This window comes from Galendromus occidentalis, unplaced genomic scaffold (assembly GCF_000255335.2).
Source record: "Galendromus occidentalis unplaced genomic scaffold, Mocc_1.1 scf7180000076421, whole genome shotgun sequence".
In the NCBI taxonomy this organism is placed as follows: domain Eukaryota; kingdom Metazoa; phylum Arthropoda; class Arachnida; order Mesostigmata; family Phytoseiidae; genus Galendromus; species Galendromus occidentalis.
This window is the reverse complement of record NW_003804410.1, coordinates 13,243-35,545: the sequence shown is the minus strand read 5'-3', so window position 1 is coordinate 35,545 and position 22,303 is coordinate 13,243. Positions and strand designations below refer to the sequence as shown.

At 51.7% G+C, this 22,303-nt stretch overlaps 2 protein-coding genes and 1 pseudogene across 2 annotated transcripts in view; 2 read left to right on the top strand and 1 right to left on the bottom strand.

Annotated features, from left to right (window-relative positions):
- The first annotated feature begins 4,108 nt into the window (after positions 1–4,108).
- Positions 4,109–8,706, top strand: timeout (circadian regulator timeout). Its single transcript, XM_003739150.1, has 5 exons — positions 4,109–4,225; positions 4,312–4,526; positions 4,648–4,918; positions 5,055–5,315; positions 5,569–8,706. Exons 1-5 carry the CDS (start codon positions 4,109–4,111, stop codon positions 8,704–8,706), a joined length of 4,002 nt encoding a protein of 1,333 aa, XP_003739198.1.
- A 158-nt stretch (positions 8,707–8,864) lies between these two features.
- LOC100901525 (copper-transporting ATPase 1-like) lies at positions 8,865–15,817 on the bottom strand (annotated as a pseudogene).
- A 1,545-nt stretch (positions 15,818–17,362) lies between these two features.
- The window catches only part of LOC100901382 (MAGUK p55 subfamily member 5), an 11,865-nt gene continuing 6,924 nt past the window's right edge, over positions 17,363–22,303 (top strand). The window contains 2 exon segments of the mRNA XM_029113214.1: positions 17,363–17,559; positions 18,949–19,116. Of these exon segments, the coding sequence (XP_028969047.1) occupies positions 17,493–17,559; positions 18,949–19,116 (235 nt within the window). The 5' untranslated portion in view covers positions 17,363–17,492.

Genomic DNA, 22,303 nt, shown 5'->3' with positions numbered 1-22,303 from the left:
CAGTTGTGGAGCTCCCGAATAAAGTTCGCTCCTCACCGTGACCCAAGCCGGAGTTTGAGAGTCGCTATCCATGGAAACAGTGCGGAAGCGGAAGGGACCGATCGTCCGTCGGGGAGAACCTCTCGTTGGTTCCCGTCAAAGGAGTAGGGCTGAGCATGCATAGAGGAAGTCAAGGACGAAAAACGCCCCGAGATCTCAGGACTCTGATCAAGTGGTACGTGGTACCTCTCCTGGACTGTTGATATGGGCGGAGCGATATCCGAAAGTCAGCGAGAGACGTGCTGAACCCGATATTGACAGGAATCAGCATTCAAGTGTCACGGAGGACTTCGTGTTTCTACGATATACTATGCGAGCGATCTTCAGTGTCCCTCGATTCACAAGACTTCGCAGGAATTTATTCTCGAAGTTCTACATCCTGGTCCCTCGGCGGGTCACCTTTTAAGAATTACAGAAATTTGTTCCAAAGCTCCGACGGCGGGCGTCGTATCTGTATGCCTAAGTTTCGGACAATCGCTCTCAGTACTCCGAGTCCACGCTGGAATTGGCCAATGAATTTCGTTGAGACCTGTGGCTCTGCGCGAAGAGACTTTCTTCTCGGTATTGTTCAACCTTATCTAGAAGATCTTTCGTGTTCCTCTCAAGAGTTGAAGCTATCCTTAAAGCAGTGTTGAGAGCTTGCTTCAGTCCTCTCTTCTCAGATTTGAGATCTTTGCGTCGACTTTCGCGTTTTGTGAGGACGGGAGTCGAGGTCGCTCGTCGTAAATTGCGATCAGCAGCGACATTTCCGTTGTCGATTCTCATTTCATCAGCCCAGATTGCCTCTGGAAAAAGATTCACAGAACGGGTGAGATTAATAATTCGAGCTCCGTCGATCGCTAGAACAACAGCTTCTCTCCGGAAGTCGAGCCCCAAACATGCGACCGGAATCGAGGCACCAATAAGGATGATCACCTGCTCTGCCGCCAAGTTGCTCAGGGATTCTTATCACAGTGCTGCTGGACGTCGGAAAATCATCATCAGGCAGGATCTCGACCAGCCTTGATGGCCTATCTTCGTCATACTCAGCTTTCTCTCGTACATTCCGTGTCGTCTGTCGTTTTGAGCTCTGTAATCGGGTTGAATTCTCATCTCATTCAGGTCGGGCACAAACTCGAGCTTAGCGTATATTCAATTCTTCGAACTTGGCAACCGAGGTCTCGAGAACACTCACATTGCGCATTCGTGGTATCTTGGACGGTTGATTTCCTTCCGAGGTGGAAGGTCCGACCCCGGTTGCACCGAAGTTTACTGTGAGCGCTTCGACTCTTTGGATGGGTTTTACAATGAGCACACTTTCAGGGAATTTCACGACGTCTATGAGACCCGGAGGTGAGCATGAAGACTTCGGGGTTGACGAGGACTTTGGTGACGACGATTTTTTGCTGAATATACCGCTGTCCAATTCCTCGTCCAGATGTAGAGCATCGCGAGTCTTGTCGAGATGTTCTCTTGCCGCACTCAGCTTTCTCACTGGCGTATCGGGAAAGGCTATCGTTGGACTCGGCTCTTTGCTTGTACTTGTGAAATCTGGAAGCAGAAATTTTCTCTATGAGGCTCTTCGGGGGGTAGATTGACACCGGTGACGCGATACATCAAGGTCCATTGCGAAATTACATCCTAGAACTTACGGATCTCTTCCAGGCTGCCGCTGAGAGAATGGATGCTGAGCTTCGATGTTTCTGCATCGACGAGAGCTCTGAGAGCCCCGTTCAATTCGACCGGCCGAGCTTTGGGCCATAGATCTTGCCGGTCGATCTTCTCTTGTAGACTCTGAGGAATATTTTCACCATAGATGTGATAGCCACGGAGCTCGTCAATCAAATTCAGGGCACGAGCGTGCTTGAGACTCAAATCCCGGTAGCTTTCGTGGAGAGAGTATAGTTGTAGTTCGCCCTCAGTCAAGCTTGCGTACGGGATAAGCTGGAATATTACGCCGGTCAAGTATTTGGTAAAGCGTGAAAAGATGGTACTGATGACAAAAAATCTCCAGTCGACAGCTATTCTAAGATCTTACATCATTTTCGCCTCCCGAAGCCATTGCGTCACGTGGGGAAGGCATCATAGAGTTTCATGACTCTCGCCCGCATCTGGAGGAGGAAAATTATTGGAAAAACTGTATTCGACTCAGAAGATCCTGATCAACAGAGAACCGACGGAACCCGGCACTCCTCGAGTCTTTCTACGATTGGTTGTAGAGTTTGACAAACAGATTCAGATACTCGAGATTCACGAACCAGAATTGGACTCCAGAGACATCACAGAACAATCACGAGGAAGGAATCGTATGCTATGGCGCAGGCGAAATGGACTACGAGGCTCCTTCCGCACAGAAGTATTGCCCACCGCGAGCTTTTTGAGTCAGTGAGCCGAGAGCCGCCGAAACACCTGTTTGGGGTTCGTCGGGGGTTTCTGAATCGGGCGAGGGTCTGAATGGTCGGCTACTCATGGAACAGCTGCGTGTCTCGTAGACGAAGATGCTTCCTGCGAGGTGCCTCACGAGAGAAGCCGAGCAGCAGATGGCGGTGACAAGATCAAGCCGAAGTTCAATCTATTATGGCAAATGCGGTCGAGACGGAAAAACTTCCGAAAATGATAGGCACGAGATTCTGGAATTATAGCGGTCGGTCTTGGGCGAGATTGAAGTGCTGACGCCTCCCGTTCATCGCTCGGAGGGTATCTACGAGATGGATCCAGCGGGAAATTTCTGCACTGCGTCATGGTTGACAGAAATGTCGACCATTAGAAGGGCCCCTCAACGTGCCTGACCCTCGCGAAAAGGTCTCCACCGGTTTTTACGATGCGTTGGGACGCCGCCACTCAACTCATCGCCAAGAAGGACAAGACAGGCGCGCGGGATAGCATGCGATGTCCGGGTCGTGACCACTGATCTGGTTCCGAATTACGGATGATTCACGAGGAGCCACAAAAGCAGGGTGGAGTTCGCGCTCTCCGAGGAAACTCCTTTCGAGACTGAGCGTCCGCGAACGGAACTTGTAATGTTTCAGGCCTGGATTGATGAGCAGATATCCGATATGAATTCTCTACAAGGCGGTTATGCTCTTCGCCTCCGACATAGGGGAAAAGAGAGCTTCCGTCATCTCATCGATCGATTATTATGCGCGAAACGCCGAACGCGAGCCGTCCAGAAAAGAGTCGCTGATGTGCGAGGAAGCTGAGCACGAGGCAGAGAATCCCGATCGGGACCTCGAATCAGAGATCGACGCGTCGTTTGACGTGTCAGGACGGAGGAGCCCTAAGAAACCTCTCCAGGTTCTTTCTCCAATGCCTTGTACGCGAGGTTCGTGGTCGTTAACATGGTCAGCGCTTGGGCGATGCCGCGCGAAGCTGAATCTCCCCAGAAGGACGGACATCCAAATTCAGGGACTTTCCATCGTGAAAGCGAAAAAGTGTTCCGTCACTGGCTAGCTCTCCCGAGCAGATTTCTCACCTTCATCCGTTATTCTGGTGTAGAGCCAGGACAATTCTCACCGGATGAGAGCTAGAGCTTATCCTGAACTACTTGGTTTCGTCAGTGACACTCGCACTGCACTTGTCATTCATGCGCAGATGCCTCAGTCCCATGCTTGAGTTTCTGTTTACCTCTGTTCTCCTGACAACTCTCACCCTCTCCGATCGGAGGAGTAGAGCCCCACTTCCCCTCCCTCTCCGAGCGCGTACCATGAACCCCCAATCCATGTGGTCTGTTCAGTGGCAGAGCGCTTGGGTCTCTCTTCTCTACCCTCTGTCCCGAAACCCGACACAAGTCTATCTGTGTGCCTGTGTTGGATGGCGCGCGCGCGATCGATCTTGACTTAGGATCAGCTTTTCGCCCGAGTGAACAGATGATACACTCCGTGGACCGAGAACTTTTCAGAAGGAACCGAATAGAAGAGTTCCGAAGAAGGTTTTCCAGTAGGCTCGGATTATGAATTCGGAGATGTGCTCAATCTCTATCAGTTGTGAGGAGGGACTTTCCCAACGTGTTTGAAATTCATCGAGTTTCCGGACGTGTCAGTGAGTTCCAGGTTGTCTAAGCGAAGGACTCACGACTTTCTGAGCGCACAGGATGGATGATTGGAAATCTTCATTGATATTATCTGACCTCCAAGCGGCCTGTAACGCCCTCGGAGGTTGGGAAGACGCCGCATACGTGAAAGAAGCTGACTGCGTCGAAAGTTTGAAGGTCAGGTCAGGTGCTCCGGTGGAACCCTCAGTTGCCCATACCTACATCTTGAAACTGTGGCGATTCCAGAACTGCGATGATTTCAGGATCTCTTCCGAGCCATTCGGCGGGATGACGAATCATTCGCGGTGCGCCGGGCGCTCGGACAAATCAACGTCATACGCACTGATCTCATACCTCTGGTTCGATTCTATCACGAGGATGAAGAAATATTCGACATCGCTACGAAGCTTCTTGTCAATCTCACCACACCAGTCATACTCCTCTACAAGGAGGAGCTGCCGATCGAGAAGAACGCGAGGTTTGTCAGATCTCGTGATCACTTCGTCCTGGAATTTCCCAAGTCCTAGTCACTCCCATTCCCTCATATCACTTCCATACTCTCACATGGATTCCGTTCTCCAACGTCTCTCCCGTTCCAGGCACATTTACATGACACTGGAATCTATGAACTGCACATACAAAGATGCGTTCTTGGAGAAAGAGATTTGGACGGTGCTCGGCGAGCGACTCGAAAAACTTATGAACTTGAACTACAGCGAAAGGAGTGATGAAGACAAGGAGATCATGGAAAGGATTTTGATCCTGATGAGGAATGTGTTGCATCCGATCCACAAAGAAGAACTCACGCTGAAAACCGATGGCGATGTATCGAGTCACGACAGACTCCTCTGGGCTCTCCATCTCGCTGGTGTAAGCGCACGATTACAGTTTTCCCGGGAGCCCGAATCCCGGCGACTCGTTCCGGGCACAAGAACGAGATGCTCATCCGACCCGATGTCCAAAGGAAGTCAATTGAGGATTCGCTGACGCTCTGTAATTTCCACAGATCGATGACCTCATCATATACTTGTGTGCCGCGCGCATGGAGCAGAGTTACACTCTCCACGTATTGGAGATCCTCCGTCTGATGCTACGAGAGCAGGAGCCCGAATTTCTTGCGTCAACCGGAGAACAGCGCTCGAAAGACGAGGTCCAGAAAGAAGTCGATGAACTGATCAAAGAACGGGACATCGAGCTACGACGCAAGAAACTCGAGATGAAAGCAGCCCTGCAGAACCGATTCGCGAGATTCAGCTCCGCGTATCAGGTAAATGAACCTTCATTGACCATTCGATTCTCCGAAAACTCGGCGAAAGAGTAGCTACGGGAACTCTCCTGATCGATGGCATCGATGTCAACAAGCCCGAGAATCTACATAATTAGGTGAATCAATCCTTGAGAGGAAGAGCGGAGCTCTGTGTGGATGTAGTCGAATCCACCGGGCAACTCACCCGATCCTCTGGTAGTCTCGAATCATCAGGGGCTATCTCGCGAATGAAAAATCTCAAATCTCATTCCAGGTGAAGAACTTGAAATCTCTCAACGATTCTCGAGATCTGGTGATTGTTGGTGACCAAGCGAAGGTTTTGCAATCGTTGAGCAACGTCGACCTGGATAAGAAGAAAAAGTTCCGTGCCAGAGCCAAAAACCGTCGACCGGAAACGTGCACCTCGATCAAGCGCCGCACAACTCTGAACATTCGGCTCTTCTTGAAGGAATTCTGCTGCGAGTTTCTGAACTCCGCATTCAACTCACTTCTGCCCCAGGCTCGTCGGGCCCTCACCCGATCTGGAGATGCTGGGGACGAAGGACACTACTTCTGGTTGCTGGATTTCTTCTTAGCGTTCAATCGAATGACGGGATTCGACATCTCGCTTGTGTCTGAAGCGATATCCCGGGAGACCTTCCATTACGTTCAGACACAGGTGGAAAAATGTCACGAAATGATGATGACCGACAAGCGTAATGTCCATCTGTGGGTGAAACGATTGCACCTACATCTCAAAACATTCAAACAGCTCCTCATGACGGTGTCAGCCATGGGCCAGCACAAGGATCCCCAAGTCTGCGAAGCATCGAAAATTCTCCAGAAACATCTCTTCAACCTCCCGGAATACCGCGATGTGGCTCTGCATTTGTTGCTCAACTTCAACGAAAACGTCGCTCCCGTAGAATTCCCACGGGACTTGGCCTGCACGATACACATTTACCTACGCATGATGGAACGTTGTTCGAGCCGCGGCCAGGCCAGAGCCGTCAAGAAGAAGGTCGCGAAGCCGAAACCCCCAGAGCTCGCGGATATGCCAGAGGAAGAACTCAATGAGAAGTGGCTCGACGTTTCGAAAGATCTCACGACGTACCTCGACGATCAGGAATCACAGATAAACTGTGACATAAATGAGGTCCTCGAAGGGTTTCATCAGTACGAGGAGGGCTTCCACGTTCAGATCTGCAAACACAAGATCGCGGAGCTTCTGAGAGTCGGTGATTCGAAGTCCGCGATCGGTCTACTCGAAGCGTGTCAACGACACTTCCCCGAGGAAGAATGCTTCGGAGATATCACGATGACGCTCGAGGATAAATTCATGCTCCTCAGGAAGTTTTTCTTCGCTGAGAATATCAGCAGAATGGATGACATGCCGGACTTGGACGACGATGATTCCAGGATGGCAGACTTCAATGTCGACGATTTCCTCAAACGCTTCGTCAACCCCAAGGTCGTGAAGGCCTATTCGCTGCTCCTCTCCCACTTCCGAGAGAACTCGCAAGAGGTCAACAAAGTTTGTCTCAAGATGCTGCATCGTATCGCCTTCGAGATGAAAATGTCCGCCATGCTGTTCCAGGCAGAAATATTCGTGACGTTCGATAAGATTTTCGAGGACTACGCCATCATGCCCGAGAGATCCGATTTGAAGGAACTCGCTCGTTTCGCGAAGTTTATCATCTCTCAGTTCGCTGCCGTGATGAAAATCAACGATCTGGCTCTCGTTGAGTTGTTGTTCTGGAAAACGTCGAATGAAGCCTACCAGATCCAATATGGTTACAACGAATCCAATCCGAACAGCACCAACAAGGCGAAGCCGTGGACCGAGGAGGAAGAGGAGGAATTACGAAATCTGTATGCTCAACACAAAGATTCGATGGAGCCCGGGCAGGACGTGATCGAGTCCGTACAGAAAGACTTCTCCAACGAGACCCGGACGAGGAGACAGATCATAAATCAATTACGCAACATGGGATTGGTCGAGAAAGGCGCACGCTTCAAACCGACGTCCGCGAGCACTTCATCGAACCAACCGTGGTCCATTGAAGAGGAACAGGAGCTGCAGGAGCTCTATCAGAAGTTCGCCACATCCATAGATCCTCTCACGCAAATCATGTTGGAGCAGTCTGTCAAGAGACCGAAATTCCGGGTGATTGAGAAGCTCTTGGAGCTCGGCTGCATTCACGATCGTTCGGAGGTTCGGAAACGACGCGCGCGTAAAAACGGAGAAATCTCTCTACCGCGGAAACCTTCGAGGAAGAGAGAGAACGATCCGAGCTGTATCAGTAAGGAGTTTCTATCCACGACGGATGATTCCAGTTCCGATGAGGATCGCGGTCGTCATGTCGAGGAAGGAGAAACTTTCGAAGGAGAGCGAGAGCGTCCTGAGGGCTCGTCGGCTCCCCCGAGGGGTCGGGATCGTAGAAAGAAGAAGAATCGGCGCTCGAAACCGAGGCGGAGAGTTGTGGAGAAAATCAACAACTCGGAGGAGCTTCAATGCCTTCTCAAAACGGCAGCCCAGACGAGGAAACCTGCGATCGATTGGATTATAGAGTCCATGCAAGACGCTATTGAGGATTGGAAAGACCAAGGCAATGAGCCCGTGCCCCTGGTCCCGTTGGCGTCTGATGAACACGAAAGTCTCGAGAACGAAGACTTTTGTAGATTGTTGTCGACTTTCGGTTTCGTTCCGCCTCAAGAGGGGATTGAACAGTATTGGAGAATAGCGGGCGACCTCACTCCGTCGATGCTGAAGTCAAGGCTCGAAGTCCTGCAGAAAGCGATCGAAGGGACATTCGATCAGGGAATCGTTGTCGGAACCGAAGACAATGAGGCTCAGCGTCAATCGGACGAGGGCTGTGCTTCAAGTTCTTCCGATGACGGAACAGCAAACAAAGCATCCGGGACGCGGGAAGAGAATGACGGAGCAGATGTTGGCAATGACGAGCAAGATCGTGACGCGGTCTCAGACGCTTCTCGAGAGTCGTCTCCCGAGCCATCTCGAGAGAGCTCGGCCCCGGATGACGAGGAGAGTCAGAGACGGGATTCGGACGAAAATGGGGAAAGCCCCCCAAGGAGAGATTCTCCGGTTTCTGAAGAGGAGTCGGAAGCTGAACAAGGGTCAGATGCGGAGACCCCAAACGACGAGAACGATGAGCAAGGCGGCTCGTCGAAAGGCGCGACGAAACGTGGTCACACTCCAAGTCCGGAGCACAAAACCAACAAGAAGCGGAAAGTCGCCATTGAAAGCGATGAAAGTGAAGATGGGGGAGATATTGCTGAAACGGATACGCCGAATGTGGAAGCTCAGAACGAAATAACGCCCGCGAACACCCAAAAGGCGAAAAGACGGGCAATCATCGAGAGTGACGATGATATGAGCGAAGAGTTATAGCAGGGCTCGATTTTTATTCCAGGTGCAAGAATAAAACTTTCAGTTATAAGAACGCAGTCGGAAGGAATACTCCCCTCTCAATTTCATCATTCTTCCCTTGAATATATCGTATATACAGTATAATTATTTCATATATCTTGACGGCATGGCCACGGAAAGACGTGCTCTCCGTGCCTGTCCCGGGCGTGTCTCTATACCAAGACGACCGGCTCCTTTGGATCCAATTTCACTTCCGGTCTTTCCAACGTAACGCTGCGGATTAGAATGGAATTCATTTGAATGAAATCGCGCAAGGCTGGCCAATGCACGCTCGCTTTCGGCATTAATGCGTGAATCTCGAGGAGCCGTCAGATACGTTGGAAATCTGCTTGGAAATTCAATGGGTAGCTCACGTTTTCAGAAGGAGCGAACAGAAGAGAACACTCAACGAGGACGCAGCCATCGCTGCTGCACCCATCCACGGTAGAAGTACGAAGCCGAACGGCAAGCCCAGACCGGCAGCCAACGGTATTCCCAAGATGTTGTACACGGACGCCAACAGGAAGTTCAGACGAATCCTCTGAACTGTCAATCGAGACAGAGATATCGCTCCCACGACATCACGGAGATCATTCTGGGAATGCAGGTACCGTCAGCGGGTCGAGCTCCCGAAGAAATCATTTGTCTTTGGAGTGTTCGGAAGGTGTGCTCACCCTAATTAGTACAACTTGAGCTGCTTCGACTGCCACTTCAGTTCCATTGCTCAAAGCGATTCCCACGTTGGCCGACACTAGGGCAGGGCTGTCGTTTATGCCGTCGCCCACCATCGCCACTCTGAACCCGCTTCTCTTCAATTCCTCGATCTGTAGCGGGAACGATCACTGAGATCCCTGTCCCCCTCCATCGATGATAATGATCGGTCGATGGACCGGAAATTGAATAGCTACGCGTCTCGACCAAAAATCACCTTTTCAGACTTGTGCGTCGGGAGCACTTGGGAGATGACTTCGGTGATGCCGGCTTTCCTCGCGATCGAAGCGGCCGTTCTCTCGTTGTCGCCCGTCAAGAGTAACACCCTAATGCTTCGGTTCTTCAAATATTCCACAACCGCCCGGGATTCCGGCCTAATTTGATCGCAGACGGAAACTATCGCTACCGCCATACCATTGATGGCGCAAATCACAGCAGTCTCTCCTGAGAGCTCACGGAATTCAAGAGCGCTGTCTTGATCTTTTGGCACTTTCACCGCGTTTTGAGCCATCCACTGTCTGTTCCCGATGAGAACGACGTTTTTCTGCTTGATTGGATTCTCTTTCACGCTGCCGTCATCTTCCACATGGACACCTGCGATCGAAATCTGGAATTATTGATCCCGAATAATCTCTCTACTGCTCCTGAGAGATATCGCTCCGGGAAAAGGCAGAATCTGGGCGCTGGCGGGCGGCGGGTGAACTCACGTTTTAGCTCTCTCTCGTCGATTTTGAAATCGGCCTCCAGGACGACCTCGCATTGGAGTCCGTACCCGGGCCGAGCCTGGAAGCCTCTGTACTTGGGAAGCTGGAGGAGGTTCAACGACTTGGAAGCGAATTCTGCGATCGCTTTCCCAATCGGATGCTCGGAGCCCGACTCCGCCGCCCCGATTATCGCTAAAAGAGGCGCTGTTGGCACTGCGGATGAGAAGCAGATAATCGTGGTGACCGAAGGCTTCCCTTGCGTGATAGTGCCGGTCTTGTCGAAAGCAACCGCGTTCACCTTGAACGAGCGAATATTCACAAAATCAATGAATGATCAAGCGATCCTCAGCTCGATGTCGCCGTCCACGAAATTCGTTCCCACCTTCGATAATTGTTCCAGCGGTTCTGCTCCCTTGATCAGAATCCCATTTCTGGCCCCGACACCCGTACCGACCATGACAGCGGTTGGGGTCGCCAAGCCCAGAGCGCACGGACAAGCGATGCTGAGAACGGTGAGGGCGCATCGGAATGCGAATTGGAGGGAGACTTCTATGTCAGACCGCCCAGCACTCTCCGTGACGTATGAACGAATCAGATCAATTCGGTAGTATCCGATTATGATCCACAAGACCAGAGTTACTAAGCTCAGAGAGAATACAGCCGGTACGAAAAAGCCCGCGACCTTATCGGCCAGTTGTTGTATGGGAGCTTTTGATGTTTGAGCTTGCTCCACCTGGAAGCGGGGCAACGGCGGAATTTAGGACCCCGGAATCAATTAGGGCGCCCGAGACATGGATTTGACTAATTCCTAACGATATCCCTTGGAACTATTCCTCGTGGATCCTTAGATACTGACCAGGCGAACTATCTGAGCCAGGGTGGTCTCTTGTCCGACGTGCGTCGCTCTGATTATGAGTAAACCGTCCAGATTCAAACTTCCGGAAAACACTTGAGAGTTTGCGTTCTTGTCCACCGGAAGGGACTCCCCTGTTATATGAGATTCGTCCACCTGACCAGACCCCTCCGCGACACGGCCGTCGACGGGAATTTTGCTCCCTGGCAGAACTTTTATCAAATCCCCCCGCTGGACGAGCGCTACGTCGATCTCCTGGTGGGTACCGCTTTTTGGATCGACGAGCATAGCCGTGTTCGCTTGGAGCTCTATCAGCTTCGTCAGGGCTTCTGTCGTTTTGCCTTTCGCGATGTTTTCTAGCCACCTGGGGAGATTCAGGAGACAAGATGAATATCACCGAGGTATCGGGGAGAGGTTTGAGCGGGGATCTTACTAGAAGCTCAGAGAGAACAGGGATCGCTTACCGGCCCAGACACAGGAACACCACCAGCATTGGGACAGTGTCGAAAAACGTCATTGGGCTCATTTTTTGCTGCAGTACCATTGCTACTGTGAGAACTGTGATTGAATAGAAATACGATATGTTCGTCGCGAGCATGATGAGTACGTCCATGTTGGCCGAGCCGTGACGGAGAGCTTTCAGGGCCGGCTTGTAGAAGTGCCGTCCTCCGATAAACTGAAATAAACCAGCGGCTAAGGATGAGTACTATTTCTAGTGTTGTTCTTCCCAGGGCAAGTGGAACCCCTAGGGTCTCTGCTCGGTGACTTGAGATGTTTGGAGGAGATATTTCGAATTCTCTATATGAGGAGAGATTCGATCCAGGGATCCATCTCACCTGGACCGGGGTCGCTAAGACGAAGAGGAGCAAATTTCTACGGAGAGACCCGGAAGCACGAGTTCTTGCTGAGTGTGGTCGCTCTGGAGCATGTAGTAGAGCATGATAGCCATTGTTGGAGCGCCAAATAGAAGTGAGCGAAAAAAGCGTTCTTCCATTTCAGCGTTTCTTTCCGATGACTCAGCCGATCGGCGTGTCCCGTGTCGGAGCTTGATGGAAGCTTGGCCTCGAAGCCGCAATCCTGAAGTGTCCAAAAACACGATCGAGCCTCTGATCCGAAATATTGCCTGTCAGCATCGATAACACACAGGGAAAGCCGCGTATGAGAAAGCCCCAGAAAGCGGTCGCCCTCTTCGGTCACCATAATTACCTCTATTGCATTCAGTATGACACGGGGACCGACGACTTCCGGGTCGAATGTAAAGATGCCCTTCTGCGTCGAGAGGGAGACACTCGCCGTGATAATTCCTGGAATCCTATTGACCGCCGTTTCTATGCTATTTACACACGATGCGCATGTCATACCGGAAATCTGGAAGAGTATTCGCAGTGAACCTCTGGCCTGCCGACCGATTCGTCTGTTCTCTAGCTTCGCATGCGGGAACACTCTAGACGTGAGGACTTCCCGAGACTAACCACTAAGACGCATTCTCCACGCGGACATTGGGCGTCCGCCATGGCTTCGGCTTCGAAACCCATGGACTCGACAGCTTCGACGATCTTCTGAACAGAAATCTGCTCTGGGTTGAAACGGATCTCCGCTTTCTCCGCCAGGAGTGCAACGAGAACGTAGTGAATACCGGGAACCTGGAACGGGGCGCACACGGGGGTTCAGCGAAGAGTGATCCTTCTCGTCTGGCGTTGCGGAACTCAGACAAGAAGCAGCACAAGAAATCGAGCGTCATTGTCGCTTGCCTTCTTCAAGTTGTTTTCCAATGTTGAAACGCAGGACGAACAAGTCATCCCTTTGATGGTCAAGAAACACTTCTGCAAGGATGCCGCATCCATGTTCACAATCGTGTTTCGCGATGCCGCGAGGCTCAAGTTACTCAGACGCTCTAAGGATAAGGAGGCGAGCATTAGTAATTTCGAGCCATGGCTGCGAAATTCGAAGGATTCCGTGATTCCTAAGCCGGAGCCTCATGGCTTCGGTTGGCGTACTGCGTTATTTTTCCCTAATGATTGGATGAGGTCGTGTTTCGAGCTATTCATCTGTCCGGACCGCCGCAACGTTCCCTCGTACGTACCGATTGACTTCTGGAACGCAACCTGGAGGCTGTGCTGACTAGCGTGAACGTCGAAATCAGTCTGCAAGCGGAACAAAGGATAGATACGTTTATGTGTGATGGCCAATACTGGCGGCAAAACATTCCTCATGTAAAATCACCAGGATTTCCCGTATACGGCGCGCTCGCAGAGAGAAACCCTCATAACTACCCTCGGGCTCAGGAGAGGCGACTTCTCCGACGCGACTGTGTCCCCGATTTCGGCCTCCTTCGAGGGACCCTCAAGTACACAGGCGTCGAAGCCCATATCGCAGATGGCCTCATTGACTTCTGCGGCGTTTGTCTCCTCCGAGAGGAATACTACGGCGGCGGTGCTCTGTTGCAAAGAGACGTTGATGCCCATGACTCCTTTTGCTCGTGACATTTTCTCCTCAATGCTACGAACGCACGACTGGCACGTCATCCCCTGGATGCTGGAAAATTCGTTCATTAAGATTTCCTGGTGCCATGAGACAGATGTGGTCCCAAATAAATAGGGAATAGGCCGGAATAACGGAAAACGTCGCTGGGAATTCGCTCACCGGTACAATGCAGATCCTAGCGCGGGTGGTTTCTCTATTTCTTCGAGTTCGCAGTCGTATCCTGTTGCCTCGATGTAGGATTGAATGCTTGACAGCTCTAACTGGTAGCCGAAAAACGATACCGTGCATTTTTGATTCGCCAGTGATACTTCGACGTGGTTGACACCTGCAAGCAAATCGGTTCAATATGCTCCAGAAGCGTTGGAAACATTGGAAAGAATAATGACCACAAAAATATTCATGATATCAGGTATTCAAAAATCATGACATGCACACCGAGGCGGCTCCTTACCTGGTTTGTCGACGAGAACTCTCTCTATGCAGATGGCACAGAGTTCGCAAGAGAGACCCGGTATCCTCAAGGTGGCTTTGGATGGGGGAACATTATCTGGGAGACTCACAACGAAACCGAGCTCGGTGACCGCGGCCAGCAAGTGGTCTGTCGACGTCAGAGTTGCCTCGTAAGACACGAGAGCGCGATTGTCTTCCAGAGAAACTTCGACCCTGATGTTGAAGAAGACTTTACGAACGGGAAAGCTTCATGGTTCTCATAGGCAAGGAACAATAATAATCATCGGAGACCTCCATGTCGAACTCACTTGTGGACTCCATTTATGTTCGAAAGCTTCTTTTTAACCTTCGAAACACATTCTTTGCACATCATGCCACCGATAAGCAGAGTACTGTCTACGATTTTGAAGCTAGGAACATCGCTGTTGAGTTTCGCACTGAAGCCCATGTTGCACACGGTCCGCACGATTTCCGACATCGAGATTTCGCAGTAATTGTATTCTAACTCGGCAAGTTGAGATTCCAGAGAAACCTTCAATTCACACAGACGAGAAAATTGTCTGACTTAAAAGATATGTCAGGGATCGAGCGATTCCGTGATATACGCCATTTATTTGATGAATCCCGCCGTCAGACAGTACTGACCTGTACACTTTTGACGCCCGGCAAATCGAGCAGACGGTCGTGTATGACACGAACACATGCTTCGCATGTGAGCCCCCCCAGCTGGAGGGTGTTTTTGGTGACTTTCTTGCTTTGGCACATCTGGAAGCCGAATTTCGGTCGAGGAATTTTTAAGAAATTCTCCTCCTAGAGCATCTGGACCTAATTCATGATCACTGTGGTAGCGCACGGACACTTCTTCCGAAATCATTTTCTTATCACAATCGATAGCCAATCGACACAGAGGATTACAGAGGATCCCTATGGGGAAAGGTCAATATGACGAACAGAGCCGGTCACGAGTTCCGCATCAATTTACAAACTCTCTCCTTTTCTCGATTTTCACGTTGCTCCACATCGGGCAAGGCGGCTTTGAGTCATTTGAGGTAACCGTCGCGGACTCATTTGTTCGTGCTTAGGACTGACGGACAGCTCACAAATAACGGGAAGGAATTCTCTGGCGAAACTTGCAGAGGGAGAGATATCCGGGTCTGATCTCCCGGAGATTTTCCCTTCTCTCCGTCAGACCAGCCAGACATAGAAAAGCTTACGTCATAGGGCGCTGAGAGAAGTTCCTGTTTCTGATGGTCCCGCGGGGACTCTGGCTGTCGGGAGCCAGCGTGACATTCGAGTCGGAATGATATCGACGAACATCGTGATACAAGCTCGCAATTAGGAGATCGTGACACCGGTAGTGTCCAAGAGCTACCGGCATACGTTGAAATAATCCATGTCTTAATTTTAATTTAGGCCATCTACTCAGAAGATTAAGGGCGGACCATTCACCTCCTGTCAGCCAGACCATCATCGCCTCCGAGCATTGGCAGACCAAACGCCCCTCGGTCTACATAGAAATACATCGGAGATTGCCAGAAACATAGGCCGCTTCCACGGTCAATGGATTCGGGAACGTCACAGAGGAACTCTGGTGATTCTCCACGGAGGTCCGGATCTCGACGAAGAGCCCAGTTTAGGCGGGATTTATTTAGACCCATGGGGAACTTTTCCGACAGCTTATCTCCGCATTCCGAGGGTTTTCCTTCGCGCGGATGCGCGGCGTCCGATATGAGTAATGAGGACCGACAGCCATACATACCTCGCTTAAGGGAGGGGGGGAGGAGTCCCCGAACCCGCTGACCGAGACACTTCACTTCACCGGGCGCGATTGTCTGTCATGTGCGAAGAACTTCTGTCCCGCAAACGATATCTCTCCAGCGGTCTCGAATTCCTGGGATTCCAACAGCTGATCGACGACGGCACGGTCCGTCTTGAGAGGAGGACTGGAGAGGGGCGCCTTTGGCGCTAATTTTCAAATAGAAGGATCGGGTTAGAGACTCTATTCCGAAATTAATCATGAAGCAAGACTCCTTCCGCATAATTTCCTCTATCTGAAGACAGTGAAGGGAGCCAGGGGAAGCGGAAGCCACTGTTTGCGACGGGCTATCTCTTTCGGCATCGTCAGGCTCATACGGAGCCGTGCGAAGAAGACGAGCATTTCGCTCGCGAGGAGACTAACGTACCGAGTGGACGCTGAATCTTCAGAGTCGTCAGTCTTTCCTGAAACCAGGATGAAAATCGAATCGAGCGCACCAGCGAGACGTGAAAGGTTCGCCCCCTCGACGAAACTCGCCATTGTGCTGAGTCGCCATTTCTCGAGCGAAAATCTTCTGCTGCGACGAGGTCCGGCTCTCTTCTGCTCGGGACTCTTGGAAACGTTTCACTTTGAGCCTTTTCGCCTCGGACATCGGGTACGCGCTGGATGACCCAGGTATCTGCTATCGTCAGCAAACTTCCGCCTCGACGGAACGCTGGGAGCATCATTTGGATTGCCAGCATGATGATTCGAGAGGAGCGTATCCCGAATCGCAAATACCTCCTCTCAGAAATCAGTGACTGCAACGATCCGAACGCCGTAACGGTGATATCTTCCCGCTCCTCTTTTCTTCCAACCTTATCCCCAGCTGCTCCAATCGGGTGCGCGGTTGGCTGAAAGACACTTCTTAGTTTATGTACACCTACGAGATGCAGGAAGTCCCGCCCATCAGAGACATATCAGATGAGCAAGCCTTTCCATCGAGGTTCATGTCGAAGAACTTTCGTTTCTACATGGAGTTTTTGAGGAGCCAAAGATTCCTTATACGCGGGATTTCGGAGTTCCGGCATATCACTGCGGGGTGGAGAAGAGCAACCCGAGGGGGGTCACTTTCGCCAAATCCCTAAAATGAAAAGTTTCCGAAATCCCTTATCTACTCAGACTCGCAAACGCGAAGGACTACTTCTCTGACGGACATCCATCTAAAGGAGGGAAGGAAAAAGTGGCTCAGTCATTCGCCAAGCCTCGGAAGCGCCTCAAGTGATTGACTACAAGTCGCAGAAAAAGGCGTCTCCACAAATCTCTCTTTCGGCCCGATCGTCACGTACTGACTTCAAATCCTTAAACACACACACAAATAGCCGGTCAAGCAGCGCCGGTCCGGGGGGCAGGGGGCGGTGGGCGGATGAACGGGGGTAGCGGGCTCTAGGGGCCGAGCACCCGACCGAGCGGAGGGCCGACAGCCGCGCTTACGGACCGACGGCGGGCGGCGGACGCACGCAGGCACGCACGGACAGGCACACTCAGGCACACTTGTCGCTTGCTTTTCCCTGGCTTGAAGGCCCGTTCCCTTCCCTTTCCGGGAGGTTGGCGCGCCATCTCGCGGGTGTACGGGGCGATGCACTCCTGTCGCTCCTCCTGACCGACCGACCAAGATGGCCGCGACCTGTTAACTGGCCTGTGCGAGAAACGACCGAGTGAAGAGCGAAGGCGACGTCCTAATCGGTCGTGAGTCCTACGTTCAGGGTGTTCATGGCCGTTGGCGTAGAGTAGGCAGCCCTCGCTCTGAGCCGGCCTGCCGTCCGTGAAAATGGTGGATCTTGGAGGCTACGTGATTATCCTAGTCGAAACCAAAGACCATAAGATCAGGCTCTTCGGTAAGTCACGGTTCCGCTCCTTCTTTTTCGTCGTCTCCCGCCACGGGCGATATCCCGCGCTCTTGAAACTTTCCCGAGGCCTCGCTTGCACATTCTTCTACATTGAGAACTTTGATAAGGAGCGGAGAATGAGATTCATGGCGGCACTTGTTTCCCCGAGCTATTGATTCGGAGAATTGCTATGAATATCGGACGCTCCGGTGTCCGGAGGCGGGCGAGCCAGCGAACGCAGAGGCGAGCTGGCTGTCCCGCGAATGACGATGGGCGAGCAAGGATTACGGCTGTCGTTTATAACTCTTTCCTCGGAGCCTTTAGCTAGGGATCAAGTTCTTGCACTTTTTCTTCCTCCGTCTCTAGCCGCGCCATGAAATGTTGTCGTCGTCGTCGCCACCGACGACGACGACCCATCAACAGGTTTGCCTCGTGAGGGGGGTTTCGTTCCTCGTCCTAAAGCCAGACACCCGCGAGCGCTCGTTTTGTCCTCGTTTGAGGAGAGCGAGCTCGAGAATCCTGAGCAGAGGATCCGGAGAGCGGGAAGCGGTGATCAGCATGGCTTTTCTTGCATACTAGCGAGCGGGCGATTTCACGGGTTTGTCGCTGTCCGTCTGAGTGAAAGAAAAGTTCTCTTTCCATGGAGCTCGCGCTTGGTCCATTCTGTCCGATTCAGGAAGAGAGTTGTCGCTGCGGAATGAGCTCGAGCTCCCGCATTGAGATTCGGATGTCGATTATGAGGTGGCGATTACATGCCCTGCCCGGAATAGCTCGAGACTTGCCGCATGGGTCGTTCCTCCGCTACGACCGAAGCCAACCCCCGATTTAGAGCAGAACAGTGGTGCTGTGTCTGATGGTGACACCGAGAGTATTTATACTGCACGCTCTCTCATCTCGAACGATGTTCCCATGCAGGCCGAAATGGAGCCTGCATAGGAAATTCCATTCCATGGAATCACCACGACGCTAAGGGAACGGAGGAGGAAAAAAATCGGGTGACGTGTAAATGCGAGAAGGGAACATCGGGGACGACCGCGGTCAAGGGCGAAGTCGGCGACGTGGAATGAATAAAAACCAGGATTCAGAGCCTGCTTTTGGGGATTATCCTCTTCGCTTTGAAACGTCTTCTCGCAGACTCCGCCAAAGTAGCATTCGTGCCCTCAGTACATAAATCTAGGATTGCATGTGAACTCTCTCCTCGACCGGCTTCTTGCGATTGCAGCTCGACTTGTTCTCTTCAGTCTTCCCTTCGACGCAGTCTAGAGGATCTCATGACTCTCGATTGAACTCTCGACGTTTCTTTAGATGCGCTGTGCGCGTTGAGCATCAGAATACTCCTAGGCAACGTTCTCTGTCTCTGGCTGACACGTATTGCTTCAATTATCGCTTTCGTTGCAGGATCGCCGGCGGACAGGGCCGACCTCGAAGTCGGGGATGAGATCCTCGAAGTGAATGGGAAAAGCCTCGAGAATTTAAGTCACAAGGAAGTTATCTCGCACATACACCAATGCATACGCTCGAGAACGATATGTCTTCGCGTCAAACGGAAAACTGGCGCAAAGTTTGGTGAGTTGCTAAGACCCTCAAGACTCCTCAGAGAGCTTCGGAACTTCCGCTGGTGATTATTGAGGACCCCATGCAGGAGTTTCTCTCAGCCATAAGTAGGGCTGGGAAGTTGGCGCGGTCGCGCCGGAAGCCGTGAATTTTCACGGCATTTTCAGGCGATCCTCCATAGGAAGTCAATAGGGGGTGAAAATTGCCGTGAATTCTCGAGGAAATTGCCGTGAATGATTCCCAGCCTCAGCCACAAGATTTGGCTAGATTTCGCCTAGTCCTCATGTCGTCGTGTTCCGTAAGTCCAGTGATTTGTCAGGGGTTTCAGTCTGGCGAATGTCTGCTAGCAGTAAGGGTATCATGGGGGGGTGCAGCCCTGTGTATCGCCCATCCATTTGTCCCCCGTGGATTATAATCATCCATCCATGCATCGAATGCAGATTTACGATCGGTCATAAAAAATCCTCGGAATGGATCCGAGATCATAAGGGACGAAATATTGGATTCTTTAGATCGGAGCTCTCGGAGTTGCAGCCTACCAAACAAGGAAACGAGATTCGGATACAACAAATGTACGACAGCGCGGAGCGAGAGTTGCCATGCTGCCGATGCTCTTTTCCCGAGGAGTGCGCGGAGTACAAGCGAAACGAAGCCGGTCTTGTTTCCGGGAGGGATCGCGAGAAGTTATCACAATGTGTGTTGGCGAAGGGTGCTGTACCCCCGGCCGAAGCGTATGTGTACTGCTCTCAACTTATCCCCGTGGTTCAATTGGCTGACGGTTTCCATAGCTGCAGACCGGGAGGGCGCGTGACAACCGTCCGCTTGTGTGCGCGCCGGCCTCCTGCCCGTTTAACTGGCCTATGGCTCGGCGGTTTATATGAGCCCTCCAGCACGGCAGCCGGTACGTAAAGAGAGAGGAACGGCTGACAAGCAAACGAGCGAGCATTCGTTCGCCCATAGACAGACACACGCTCTTACGCGGAAGGACATACCGACCGAGCGACCAACCGTCGAGCAGGCAGCAGCAGCGGCGACAGGCAGAAAGTAGTGAAAGAACACGCCAGAAGGCCATCGGAGGAGATCCAACAGAAGCAGCGAGCAGATTTGGTCGGCGCGCGTAACTGTTAGTACCAGAAGACGGGGCGGACGGACTGGCAACCGCCGTCGCAAGAGCCGGCGCTGACAATTTTACAGCGCGCGTTCTTCGATGAGCTCATGAGGACGTGTTTTTCGTGCGAAAGCTGTCGGTGTCGATCATGACCATGCTCTCCCACTAGGCCCCGTCCTCCGGGGCCGCGTGCCGGAATGGCAGTGACATAAGCGACATTCTACCCCAATGATTGATATCGTCCATAAGCTATACGAAAGGTAGGGATTCAGCTGCTGCAACCACGGGCGTCTGACCTCGCGAGGCGGAGCGCTGCGCTTCGATGCTGCGTGATTTTGGTTATTCCAAGCCTTCCGGAAGCAACGCGTGAGCGAGATTGGAGTATTATATATGAATACGAATAATTGACCCACCGTAACGATTCTACCTTGCTAGGCTTCACTAAGCGATAACCCGTAAAGGGTCTGGGCAAATTCAGACTTAGGAAACCGATCTTATCGAGTGGGGTCTCAATCGAAAGGTAATTTCGAGAGGAATATTTTCCGCATGGTCCCGGATCTGATTAGTACTCCTGGACGGAATAAATGCCCGGAGAAGTTTTTTCTTCAACCCCTTCTATCTCGAGAACGGCTATAGCTACAGAGTCGTGCGATAGCGCGATCGAAAGCTCTCGTCGAGAGCTTTCATTTGATACCAATATCGACCTATTTGGCCGTTTCTAAGGCTTCAAAAAAGAGAAAACTAGTTTTCGGAAGCTTCGCTTTCATACTTCCACACGAGACGCCACTTTGATACTTTGTCAGATAAAAGTCCCAAGTGTCCCCCATCCATTAGAAATCATATCAGGAAAATCGAAGCGTCACTTTTTGTTGAAAAAAATCCTTATTTTCCCCGGTCAAAATCCGTTTTTTCCGGAATTTTCCCGGTTCGCCCCTTTTTCGCCCGATTACTCCTAAACTAGCGCCAGGAGCCCGTTTTTGAGCCCGGAATCTGAAAGCTGAAGCCGAGAGCTTTCGATTGCACCCCCTGGTCACCCGATTCGGCCTCAGGGACAGGAGAAAACGTCCATCCTCAGAGTTTTCATCCAATCCCATTGAGGAAGCACATGGATATTGCGATTCAGGGTGACACTCATTAGGGCTCATCGGGTATGGGGAGATAAATACGAACTATAGTCCTTCATGAAGATTACGACTTTATTCAGTCATTAGCTCCATCCGCCTCTGACTCCGTTTCGCCTCCAGACGGCAAAAATAGATTTTCCAGGTTCGCTGCCGGACGAGAAATGGTGTCGAGATATCTCGCATACGAGAGGTAGAAAACCGCAGCAGCAACGTGCGAACAACAGCCCACCGTCCTGTTGCCATTTGGACATTCGCACCAATACTCCGCGATTCCGTCGATACTGTTCTCGCTTGGATGGTAAAGGATGTAAATCCTGTAGGTTTTGTCGATTCACATGGGGACCTTACTTGGAGCTGAACGACGTTCGGCGCGTCTCTGACGAATTTCATCTCGATGTTACCGTTGCTGTCCATCATTTCCGCCAGGTAGGACCGCGCGAGGTTGATTTGGTATGGTCCAGAAACGAACAGGAGCAGCTGAGCTTCGGTCAACTTCGGAAAATCGCTTAGGTCCTGGGCGGAAATCCTCTGAGGAGGGTCTGACGTCGATTCCATCCTTCGTTCTCAACCAGCGACCCGAGAGTGTTCGGCAGGTTCATACGATGTTCCATGTGGTCAATGACGACCTCGCTCAGTTCGCCCTCTCCTCACGATCGGGGTCCGTAAGCATTCTCCAGATATCCGATGATTCCGCACAGAGATTTAACCTTGGTTAGGAGCTTGTTATCAAGGCTATGGTGCAGGAGCTTGTACCTCTGCGCGACCCGTCCATGGACTGCCTCGACGATCCACCGCACCTTCGTAACCAGACGGGATTTGTTGGCTTCGTCGCAGGGTAGTTGCTTCCTCTTACCCTTCATTGCCGGCATAACCACTCGGAAACCCATTTCCTCCATATTCTTGACAGCATCTCGGAATCCGCGGTCGACGACGAGGACATCGCCCTCAGTCAGCAGGGACAGCAAAT